At 51.9% G+C, this 12,020-nt stretch overlaps 1 protein-coding gene across 1 annotated transcript; it reads left to right on the forward strand.

The window, feature by feature from the left end:
- The first annotated feature begins 7,576 nt into the window (after positions 1–7,576).
- Positions 7,577–10,978, forward strand: FNDC11 (fibronectin type III domain containing 11). The gene is given in 3 exon segments (XM_032126703.1): positions 7,577–7,861; positions 9,885–10,217; positions 10,219–10,978. Coding segments are annotated over 2 exon segments (999 nt in total). The 5' UTR covers positions 7,577–7,861; positions 9,885–9,899; the 3' UTR covers positions 10,900–10,978.
- The last annotated feature ends 1,042 nt before the right edge of the window (positions 10,979–12,020 follow it).

Raw genomic sequence — 12,020 nt, forward strand, 5'->3', positions numbered from 1 at the left:
CTGGATTAGGATTAGCCCCGTTCTTGATGCAGACACCAAGTAGGACACTGTCATTAGCAGGACAGGCAAGCTCGGCCTCTGCCTGCACAGAAGCACCTCCCCATCCTGCTGCCTCTTCCCCCGGTCCTGCCCCTTCCTCCCCATCTGGCCACATCCCTGGCAAGCCCACGGTTTGGGAGAAAGGACGAAAGCCCCACACCCAGCTGGCTGCGCACTCGTGGTGGCTGCAAACCCCACAAGGAAAAGCCCAGCAGAACTGCTACTTTAGTAGCCACACTTTCTCCCTTTGCACAGATCCTCTGCCCCAAATCCCAGATGCCCAAGCTGGTCACAGCAGCTGGGACTCTCCAGTGCCACAACTGCCATCCACGATGGGAAAAGCACTGCGAGGCTGAGCCGCATCCTGCAGCCACGAGAAGTTTTCCTGTGGGTGATGTCCACAGGTCTCCAGCAGCCTGGGGCCGGCGTGGGCCACAGGCTGTCCCGGCAGCCGGGGCCGCAGCCTCGCACGACCCGCGGCAGCCGCCGCGCCCGCGCTGGGACGTGCTGGGCAGCCGGCCCTCCCCTCCCACTCCCCCTGCGGCAGCCCCAGCGCCGCCGGCCCCGCGGCCGTGGGCTCCCCCCGCACGGCCGTCAGCATTGTGCTCCGTAATCGCTGCCGACAGGCACCGATAATGGATGTTTTCAGCCCAGTGGGGCCGCAGGGAGGCTGGTCGACCACAGCCGGAGCGATGCCGAGGGGCCAGAGCAGCCCCGCTCACCGGCTGGCAAGGGGGGGACCCAAGCTGTGTTTCCTCCCCCTTCCTGATGGGTTATCTCGGTATTGACTGCACAGCACCCACTGTGAGGGGCAGTCCGGGGTGCTCAAACATCCCCCCCAGTCCTGCCCGGAGCATCCTGCCTGCAGGCAGGGAAGGGGCTGCACTGGCTCCAGTCACACTGGCCTCCGTGCAGGACAAGCCCCGAGGCTGTCCCTGTCCTGGTGACAAGCGCAGCTGCAGAGACCTGCTGTGCTACACTGCTGTCCCCCACCAAATGCAGTCACCGCAACATCTCTGTCACAAATGCTGCGGCACCTCCAAGAACGCTTCTGCTCTTGTGACTTGCCCCTGGTTTAAGCTACACCAGTGACAAGGATCATGTGGCCTCCAGGCTCATGGCATCTCGCTCTCCTCTGTGAGCTGGCCCCCAGCTCAGCCCTTGCAAATGGGGTGAAATAGAACCCCAGCAGAAGCTTGGGTTTGGAGCCCAGCTCACCTCTCACGTGTGCTGCAGGTGAGGAGCCGGTAAGGGCAGGTGACCGTACGGCACAGCCGAAAAGCACCATTAATGAGAGACGTTGATGTCAATCACCAGGAGAGATGTTTCACTCTGGATTTGCTCTCTGGAGACCTGCTATTTCGCATGCAAAGAGGTTTGCTGAACTCCACAAAGGTGCTTCAAGCACTTGACAGCTGACAGAATACCCTAGCAGCCACCGCCTGCCCTGAGCTCCTTGGGGACCAGGAGTGGGGCACGTGCTGGGGCAGAACTGCACGTGGTGAAGGCGATGGGCTCGCAGCAGGGCCAGGGTGGGAAAGGCAAGGACAGCCCTCGCAGCCACCATGGCCATGAGGCCAGTCACAGTCCTGAGTGCCGGCACCAACCTCACCTGGAGGGATTAAACCTCAGAGCAGGGCTGAGGTGCTGCAGCCATGGCTTTGCTCTCCCTCTCTCTGCTTGCAAACAGAAACATTTTCAAGGCCCTCCTCTCCACAGAGGCTGCATTTTACAGCTAAAGCACTAAGTCATTCATCACAAAACATAAGTCCGTATTTCTTTTAAGATCTCTTGAGCTCCTCAAGCAGCAGCCACTTCAGCAGCCCTCGCTGGGCCAGAGAGACACCAGCTGCTGCTTGAGCTGGTGGGAGGAGGGCAAGGTCCATTTCATCGGCACAGGACATTCATTTGCCTCATCCCCACATTGATGAATTGCTCCACTTGCCTGTGTCAGGCTCCAGCACAGCAGAGGATGAACAGCTAAAGCTGCACTAAGCCCACACACTCCATTGAGCAGGGAGATGACTCAGACAAGGCTCTCAGTGCGGGTGGAGGTGACAATGAACACAAGGGACAAAAGCCAAGCGAGCAGGGACTCTGCTCTCCCCACTGACCCACTGTGAGGTAGAAGCCTGGACACTCCTCACCTTCTGTTCCCCTGTTCAATGGCAGGACAGTCATGGGGGTCCTGAGACAGCCCAGCCCCAGTGCTCTACCATGCGGCACACAAGGCCCTGGATGGCACCAGGCTTAAATACCTTTCATCCCATTGCACACAATATCCCAGCAGCTCACACAGGAGCAGTGCAGCCCCCAGTGTGTGTGGAATGGCCATGGCCCCTCACTCCCCCTTCTGCAGAACCCAGGCAGCCCTGCCCAGGGGACCCAGCGGATGAAGCAGGGGGAGCAGCATCGCCCAAACCACCTCCTGATTCCACACAAGGCTTCAGAAAATGTAATTTTTGCCTGCAATCTGTCTCAAATGCATTGTGCAGTCTGCTCGCCCCACGCACACCCCACCTGCCTCTCCCTGTAAGTAGGGACTGCACGTGGCAGCAGCAGCAGCTTCACCCAGAGCCACTTCGGGTCAGTCTCAGTTCTGTGAACAAAAGCTGCTTCCCCAGCTCGTTTCCTGACAGAGCTGATGGCCTGTGCCCCTCTGGGGACCCAGCACTTGCTGGGAGGCAGCAAGGGAGGGAATTAAGAACTATTTCCTCTGCCAGAGACAAGATCTCTAAACAAGCTTCTCAGCCAAGAACTTTAATTTTTTTATTTTATTTTACAGGTTTTGCAAGGGAATCTTCTCCAGAATTGCATCCGCCTCCAACCCCACTTAGAGCTGCCAAAGCCTGCACTTCCCCCAGGACCAGCCTGCAAGCGGCAGAGATGGATGGGATGACACTGACATGACTTCACTCTTCTGTCCTGCTGCCGGAGCTGGGGGCTGTCAGGACCCCCCGAGGACCCCCCTGCTCTGGCCCTGTGCTGCAGCCCCACCAGCCCCCCTGGATCAACCCCCTAGACCACAGCCATGGGGTGCCACAGCCCCTGCCCCAGCATCGGGGCTGGATGAAGCTGTGGGGAGAGCACCCTGTGAGCAGCAGCAAAGCCCAGCACGACTCCAAGCACTGACTCCACTCCCTCCACACAGATCCAGCCTCACAGTCACTCCTGTTTAACCCAGGAAGGGCCAGTGCTGTGGTAGTGTCAAAGATGCTCGTGCCCCTCCGAAAAGCTTTCTAGGAATCAGTGAGGACACTAAACTGGCTGTGCAGGGTTCACCACCCCTTCTCCACAAACCCAAGCAGGTCATTATCTCTCCGTGAGCCTCAATCCCTCCTTGTGGCACAGACACAGTCCTGGCCCTGTGTCTGGGAAACACAGACAAATGTTCCCCAAACCACTGTAGCCTGCAAGAAATAAAAGCCCCTGCCTTGCTCCTACCCTGGAGGTTTGCAGCCCCCCTTGCTTGTAGGCTGTTGTGGGACCAAACGCTTCGGGCTGATTTATCCATGGGAGATGGAAGCCCAGACAGATGGGAGGGAGTGCAAGCCCAGTCGGGCGATAAATCACAGCAGGGCAACTCTGCCGGCTCTGCTCTGTGGCTGTGCCGGTCAACACATTTCCCAGGGGGATCGATGCTCGAGCCTTGAGCTGTGTCCATGTCCCCTTCCCTGGAGAGGGCAGACATCCCGCTCCCCAGGCGTGCTGCACCCCGGCATTATCCCGGCTGTGCTCCCCGCCAGGCACAGCCCCGAGCAGGGACCGACCCCAGGTGATGACCAGGGGACAAAGCTGCAGGCTCAGCAAGTTTCCCACTTCCCGTCTTTGCTCTCGCACTTCCAAGGAAACGTGACACCCTTGGGAAGTGTCCTGGACAAACGGGGAAACACAGTCGCTGCTGGGATGAGCCTGTCAGTGTCTCGTGGGATCTGGGACAGGGCAACCTGCCTTGAACTTACGCTCAAGGACGTCTGTCTTGCAAAGCTCAGCACAGCACAAGGAGATCCGAACGGGCTTTTGATGAGCTTCCAGCAAGATAAAGGAGCTTCCCTGACCCCGCTCCATCTCCCTGAGCGAGATCATCAATAAACCAGCTCTGCTGCAGCCTGCGGCTCAGACGGGCTCTCGACTCTCATGTCCACACATGTCGGGTGCTTAAATTAATGTCACCTCTGGAGAAAGGAGGGGGTGTCCGCCCCAGGAGTCCTCTTTGGTGCCAAGACTTGTCCAGGCTGCCCATCCATCAGCAGGGGAGGAAAGAAGAGCCTAGCAGGCAACTGCTCCTGAGGAAATACGAGGCTGTCAGCCCTGCGTGGAGCAGAGTGCGAGGCTCAGACCAAAGATTTTTCTCCCAAACCAGCCTCCAAAGCCCCAAATTTATTGACCTGCCCTATGCGAATAGCCACTACAAACTCTGTCAGGTCCAGGCTTTGGGGCTCCCTCCTCGGGTCCCATTAGTGGGTGTAATGAGCTGGAGATAATTGCTGCCTCGGGGACACAATCAACTCTTTCCTGCCCTCGTCCAGCTGGGGCTTTTGTATCCCACAAGAGCAATTCCCTCCCTCCTTCCCCCGGGTTCCTTTAGAAAACTTCCATTCCTCTTCCTTCTCAAAGTGAGCCTCTGAATCAGAGTCTGACGAACACCACGAGTTCACTGATGTGTGGTTGTGATTTAGAGCTGGAATATATTTGGAATGTATAATTTATTTCAGGTATCTGAGGCACCAGTGAAACTTGGAGCAAGCAGTGAGTAAATCAGTCATACCCTTGTGATGACGGGGGCTGCAGCCTTTATGTTGCTCTGAAAATCCTGCTTCCATGCAGCCAGGTGAATATGTTGAAGGGTGGGTACTGTTTGGGGCTGCAGGGACAAATCAGGGACCCCAGAGGAGGTGGTGATGTTGGGAGACTTTAATGACAGTGCTGCCAATGGGTCACAACCTCTCGCAGAAAGGTCAGTGTTGCACAGCCCTCTGTCCTGGGACAGGGATCACCTTGAACCAGGTGCTGCCCAAAGAGCTGCTCCAAACCTGGCACCCACCTCCACCTGCCAGGTACCACCTGGAAGCAGCAGAAGAGGAACCAGGCATAAAGTCCGCCCTCCTCCCTGCCTCTGTGGTGGTTGCCTTTGCAGCAAATCACTTTTTCAGAAATGCAGAAGATGTGAAATATGAAGGCAGAAATTGCCAGCGACTTTTAATTTGGGTTCTGCCATTTCTTCTGTTCCAGCTATTGATTTTCCATAAAGATTAATCCCTGCTCCCAGCCCTCTCTGACAGGCACTATCCGTATGTTTTGCTTTCCCTGAGTCTGGAAATATATGTTTTATTAAGTGTCAGAGCTCACTAATGAGAAGAAGGAGGAAAATCAATTGTCTCCTTATATCTTGATCTCAGACAGGACTAACAAGTTCTTTATTTTGATGCTGTGGACAGGATGGGCAGAGTGACAAACAGAGTGACAGTGGCTGTCAGCTCTGCCACAGAGACAGCTCAGCTGATGAGGGGGCTAAAGGGTTATGTGGTGTTGAATGCTTCAAACACATTTGTATGTGTATTAATTCGAAGAGATTCACAGAGTGCTATAAAATCCTATAGTTGAATTGATCCTGACGCAAAGTGATGGAAAATATTAAAATTTCAGCTGCAGATTCTAATCAGGTTTATTCTCCTATCCCTAAAACCAAGAAAACAGCTTGGCCAGTTGCTCAGGGTAGGGGTGGCCAAAGGGATTCCATGTTTCCATGCTAAAGTTGGGATTCAGGTTAGTATTTATGGCAATAGAGTACAAACAAGCTCAGTGCAAGTCTCTGCACAGCTCCAGCCATAAACCCCGTTTCCAACTTGCACCATGCTGTGCTCATAGAAAGTGCTCAGGTGGAATGAGATGAGCATTAATGTCCCTTCCAGACCAAGCCATCCTGTGATTCTATGATTCCATGATTCCTCCTTGGGCATCTGGCACAGGGCCCAGCTGGAACAGGAGGCAAGGTAAGCTGGACCGCGACAGGGCTCTTCTCATACCCTCAGACCACCAAGGCTGATTGGAAAGGACAGCTCCAGTTCCCAGCACACACAGTCCAAACAACAGTATCGAGACCCATGACACGAGCATTAACCTTCATTTCCCACAGAAACTTTGTGTAATTATCAAATACCGATCTCCAGTGGCCCTCCTTCCCAAAGAAGGCTACCAACCTGCTTTCACTCATACTCGTTATCTCCCTTGTCTGTTAGAGGATCACACCTGACAATTGTATAGTTAATCTCTTGGCAGCTGTGAAATGAAACAGTAAGCTCTGGCTGCCTTGAGAAGATGCATTGATTTCTTAAAATGACAGATCGCCTCCTCCCTTGATGTTCAAGCAGGAGCTCAGGGCTGGCGTTATGGATCCTGCCTGTCATTCAGTTAAAAAAGCTTAGCAGAGATGCTCCAGCTGAGCTCACCAGACAGCATTAAGGCTAAGCCCTGACCCAAAGATTTAATAGCAGAGAGTACGAAGGCACCTTCAGCCCCAGGGACTTGTCCAGTTTGCTGATGAGTTCACCAGTTGTGGTATGGAGCTTGCCACCATGAACCAGACTCTCTTCTCCACAGTAACACAGCTGACTGGGCAGCCAGGTCCCATAGGAAAGCAGAGCAGGAAAACCCCTTCCTCCCCAGAAGGAAGTTTGCTGCACTTAATGGAGCATTTTATATCCTAGTTCAACACAGCTCTTTCATAAGGATTATGTGTTTAACAAAACTCTTGACTGTGAAACAGCCTCAGTGTCACTGTGGAGAGTGAAGTGCTGGTGACTGGCCTCAAATGGACTTTGCAACATTCTCCCCCCAAAAGCAAATAAGCCCCCATTCTCAGCAATGTCATAAAGCCCACCAGGCTTCATCTGATATTTAGATTAAATATTAGGAAGAAATTCTTCCTGTGAGGGTGGTGAGGCCCTGGCACAGATTGCCCAGAGAAGCTGTGGCTGCCCCATCCCTGGCAGAGTTCAAGGCCAGGTTGGTGGGGACTTGGAGCAACCTGGGATAGTGGAAGGTGTCCCTGCCCATGGCAGGGGGTGGAACAAGGTGATCTTCCAGCCCAAGCCATTCTGTGAACCTGTGATTCCACGGTTCCATCATTCTACATTCCATCTTCCCTGGTTCCACCGTTCCACTGTGACCCAGCAGCGGGCACGGAGTGCCATGGCGCTGCCCCGTGTCACTGCCGTGTCACCGCTTTGCAGACACCGCAGACACGTCTCGTTGCACGGGCAGAGCAGCCCTGCTCTCCCCACGACGGCCGGTGCCACCGAGCCGGACGCCTCCGAAGGTACGAGGGACCGGGGCGGGCCGGGAGGGGAAGCGGCTGGGAAGGCGATTACTGGGATTTACTGCCATCGCTACCCACAGCTGGGGCGTGGAACGGGATGAGCTTTAAGGTCTTTCCAACCCAAACGATTCTGTGAATTACGGAGGGGAGGATATGAGCGACTCCGGGGGTTGTCCTGGTTCGGCCGCAGCTCCCCAGGCCTGGCGGTCGCCGTGGCAACGGCCGCGTCCTGCGGGGCCGGGCCGGGCCGGGCCGCGGGTGTATCCGGCCGGGCCGCGCCGGGACCGGAGCACCTGCACACAGCTCCCGGGCCTGAGGAGCGCCTGCACACAGCTCCCGGGGCCTGAGGAGCGCCTGCACACAGCTCCCGGGGCCTGAGGAGCGCCTGCACACAGCTCCCGGGGCCTGAGGAGCGCCTGCACACAGCTCCCGGGCCTGAGGAGCGCCTGCACACAGCTCCCGGGGCCTGAGGAGCGCCTGCACACAGCTCCCGGGCCTGACGAGGTGGGTCGGAGCCCGAGGGGGCAGCCTCTGGGTGCCCCTGTGACTGCTCCAAACCCTGGCCTGGGTGAACACAGAGCCCCCTCTGTGGGTGATGCAGCCCCCTCCGGCTGCAAACAGAGCAGCAGTGCAGGGAATTCAGCCAGCCCTCCCTGGCAGGGAAAAAAAAAAAAGGGGGGGGGGGATGTAAAAACATGGGGAAAAGCAAGGAAAATAAGCACAATGACAGCTCGGTGTGTGGGCAAACACATTGCTTGGCAGAGCCAAATCCCTCCAAGAGTGGGGAATGTCACCTGGCGCGTGTGCTGGTCCTGCTGCTTCACACGCGATGCCTAGAGCTGGTACTGCTTTGGTTTGGGTCGGTTTTTTTTTGTGGAAAGAAAAAAGTGAAAAGGAAATACAGCTTGTTTTTCTTTTAGTTGACAGCTCTCTTGGAAGATAAAGTTGCAAATGAGTGACTTACTATAAACTGTGGTGCAGCTCAGGGCCAGACAGCTGAAAGGTTTACGAATGCTTGGAATTCCTATGAGGAAGTGTTATTAGCTCTGTTATGAATTTAGGGGAAATGAGGCCAAGAAAAATGGCTTTGTCAAGTAGACCTCACCATCTAGCTTCTAGAGGGCATGTAAGAATTAAAATATCCCAGTTAGATCTTAGTTTCAGAATACTGTATTTATTTTGTTTTCAAATCAAGTGTGTCCAGCTTGTGAAAGCCACCTAAATGTCCAGCTGGGTTCTCATTACAGTATCACTAGCAACAGGGACACAGACATTTATTTAGCTAATTGCTGTTTATGGTACATAAGCTGTGTGAGCCACAGGCACTTCAGCTAAAGCACAACAGAGAAACACCTTCCACCTTGGCACAGATGGCACTGCCAGCCAGAGCACATCTTTGCCAGTAAATGAAGTATAAAATCATTCCAGAATGAATGAGTTGGAAAGGACCTTAAAGTTCATCTCATTCCAATGCCCTGCCATGGGCAGGGACACCTTTTACTAGACCAGGTTGCTCCAAGCCCCATCCATCCTGGCCTTGAACACCTCCAGGGATGGGGCAGCCACAGCTTCTCTGGGCAACCTGTGCCAGGGCCTCACCACTCTCACAAGGAAGAATTTCTTCCTAATATCCTATCTAACCCTGCCCTCTGTCAGTTTGAGGCCACTCCCCCTTGTCCCATCACTCCAGGCCGTTGCAAACAGCTATGATTAAGCCAGCAGAAGTGGTGTTGCAAGAACCACTGCCTAAACACCTCCATGGCAATCTGCTACCTGTTTACAGGTGCTCTACATGTGTGTCGTTCTCTTACCATACACTGCAGAAAAGCAAGAAAGCAAGTAGACCTCATGGTCTGAGATGATGCAAACTAAAACCAAAGATAGGGGAAGCAGCACATCACTGAAAACATTGTCAGGTTGTGACTGCCAATCCACTGGTGAAGGTAGAAGTGCAGGGAAAACGCTGTCATTCCTCTTGGAAGCTGTTGTGAGGTGGCACTCGGTGGATCGCATTGTTCTGCCTGCTGCATTCCAGCTCACGTGGGGGCAGAGGGTTAATTTGAATCACCAAGGTGATTATGTAGCTGTAGGAACTGGCTGAGAAGATGGGCCTCAAACCTCAACAGCCTGGCAGATTACAAAGAGAGAAAAATAGACATCTCTAGAGAGGCAGAAGAATGGAAAGAAATTGCTTACAGGAATACAAAGGTAGCTAATTAGAATGAAACAAGATAATAAGATGGGGAGAAATTTTGGCAGAGTGTATCAGAGAATAGTTTCTGTCAGTGAATCTATTAAGCAGAGGTAGAACCTCTCAAGGGTGGGTAGAGGAAGACCAGTTGGAAGACAAAACATTAGAAACCATACGAGTATAGAGGAAAATTCCTCTGGAACTACATCTAGTCTGACAGTTCTTTATAAGCTAAGCTTTAATTAAGAGAGAAGAGTCATAGCCATGATTGTACTCCCTCACAGCTGCTTTTCCTTTGGTTCTTAATGTTATTATTGTTGCTTTCCTACACAGCAGCCAAGCTTTGGAAGCATGGCTAAGGTTTTGCATGAGAATGAAACCAGTTCGGACACCCCAAGACATGCACCCAGAGAAGAACAGGACGACAATGCCAGCATGGAGAAGTACCTGAGAAACAAAAACCTTGTTTTGGATTTCCTGAACTCTGACTTGAACGCCCACCACCTCCAGTACCACTGGAACAAAGTTCATCTTCTGAAGAAGTGTTACTTTTACTTGAAGTTTCAGCCCAGACACGTGTGTGTGAGAGACCAGAACAATATGATGATTTTTGCTGACATCTTGCAGATAGCAAACCCCTGCCAACTCCAGAAGATCAAGAAGGTGGGAAAAAAAACAGACTGAAATCCAACTGGCACTTTTAACTGAGCTGTTGGAACAGCTGGAACGAGGTCGGGAGGAGTTGAGCCGTTACGTACAGATCTGTGACGTGGAAACTTTCCTCTCCCAGTGGGACTTGAATATAAAGAGAGTGCTCAAGCTCTCCATGTTTTTAAATAAGCTCATTGCCTTGGAAGAGCCAAGGAAGCTCCATGTCAAGCACAGTTTGGTGTCACAGATACATCTTGGAGGTGCTCTACACCCTCCCATTAGTTTTTCTCTCTATACGAAGAAGCCGCCGATTTTTGATCGGATAGAGTCATTTGCATGCCAGACCTGGGTCCAGCTCAAGTGGTTCACTGAAAGTCAAGAGTCACACCTTGAACGATGGCAGCTGGAGGTCAAGCTAGTGACAGATAACAGTCAGACAGAACCAGGATACGGCCGGATCCAGGAAGTCATCTCCAACCCGTGTATAATTGACCACCTGCAGCCTGGCAGGTTGTATGAGTTCAAAGTGAGGAGATCCGACACTCACACGCTCGTCTACTCGCAGTGGCATGACTGCATTATATTGAAGACAAAATCTCACCCTGTTGAAGACACCAAGGAAGCCCCCAACCGCAGCCTGATGAGGCGGCTTACAAGACCGGCTCTCTCACTTTAATGGTTTAATGAAAAAGATGAGTAAGAGTAATTAAAAATAAATAGTTTAAACAGTTTGCATAAAATCAAACTCGTTCTGTTTTCAACAGCAATTTTACAGGCGCCTTCCCAAAATCTTTCCAGGTTAGCAGTAACCCATTTGAAATTTCTCACAAAAAATAACACCTTCAGGCAGCATTTGGGACTCAACACTTGTGTCCCACTGCCAGAGGTGACAGGTGGGAGCAGCCAGAACCAGGAAGTCTCGCTGGACACCTCCAAAGCAGAGCACAGGAGAAAGAAGCATCTCCACCATCCAGTGCTTTCCATCCGTGATGGATGCTCAGTGTCAGCTTCTTCCAATGATGTTTTGGGTTTTTATTGTCCTTCCTCCAAAATACCTGAACTGGACTCTAAGCTCTCCAAATCACCCACCCACACTTACGTCCATCACTGGTTTCTCTCACCCTCTACACCCTGTGCCTTATAGGTACCTAAGCATGACTTCACCCCTCTGTAGTGCATGAAAAGATCACTTTAATTTAAAAAAAACAACCAAAACCCAACAATAAATAACCCCCAAGCCTCCCAACAAACAGGGAAGGGTAATACATCAATATGTAGAAAATTATTTTTCTGCCAAAAAACTGCAGTTAATGTTAATTTTCTTTTTTAACATTTGGTTCAGTCCAAACAGAGCTGCCCCCAGACAGATTCTAGTCAAACCATTACATAAACAGACATTTTAGTAATAAAATTTATTATTTAAATAAATCCAAATCATTTTTACAATTATGGCTTAAATATCAAAAAAGGAATGTTGAGGTTCATTCTTACAAACAGTCAAAGCAGATAAAAATATTTGTATCCAAAAGATCATTTGAGGTTTGCTGCAAGTCACAGACATACAAAAGATAAAAACCTGCCACATTTCAAGTTCCTTAATTCACACTTCATGACACTTGACATTTCGTTTCTTTTTTTAAAAAACCCAACAATTTATTGCAGTAAATTGATTGTCCTGCACAGATCTGTCCAAATCCTCAAAAACAGTCCAGCTGGCCTGATGCTGGGCTCACCACTGGCTGCCTGCACAGGTTCCCCTTGTTCAATTAGTGCTCAAACTCTAGCTAGTGCCGAGGAAATTAAGTTAATGCTGTTGGATGA

The sequence above is a fragment of the Corvus moneduloides genome, chromosome 17 (assembly GCF_009650955.1).
Source record: "Corvus moneduloides isolate bCorMon1 chromosome 17, bCorMon1.pri, whole genome shotgun sequence".
In the NCBI taxonomy this organism is placed as follows: Eukaryota; Metazoa; Chordata; class Aves; order Passeriformes; family Corvidae; genus Corvus; species Corvus moneduloides.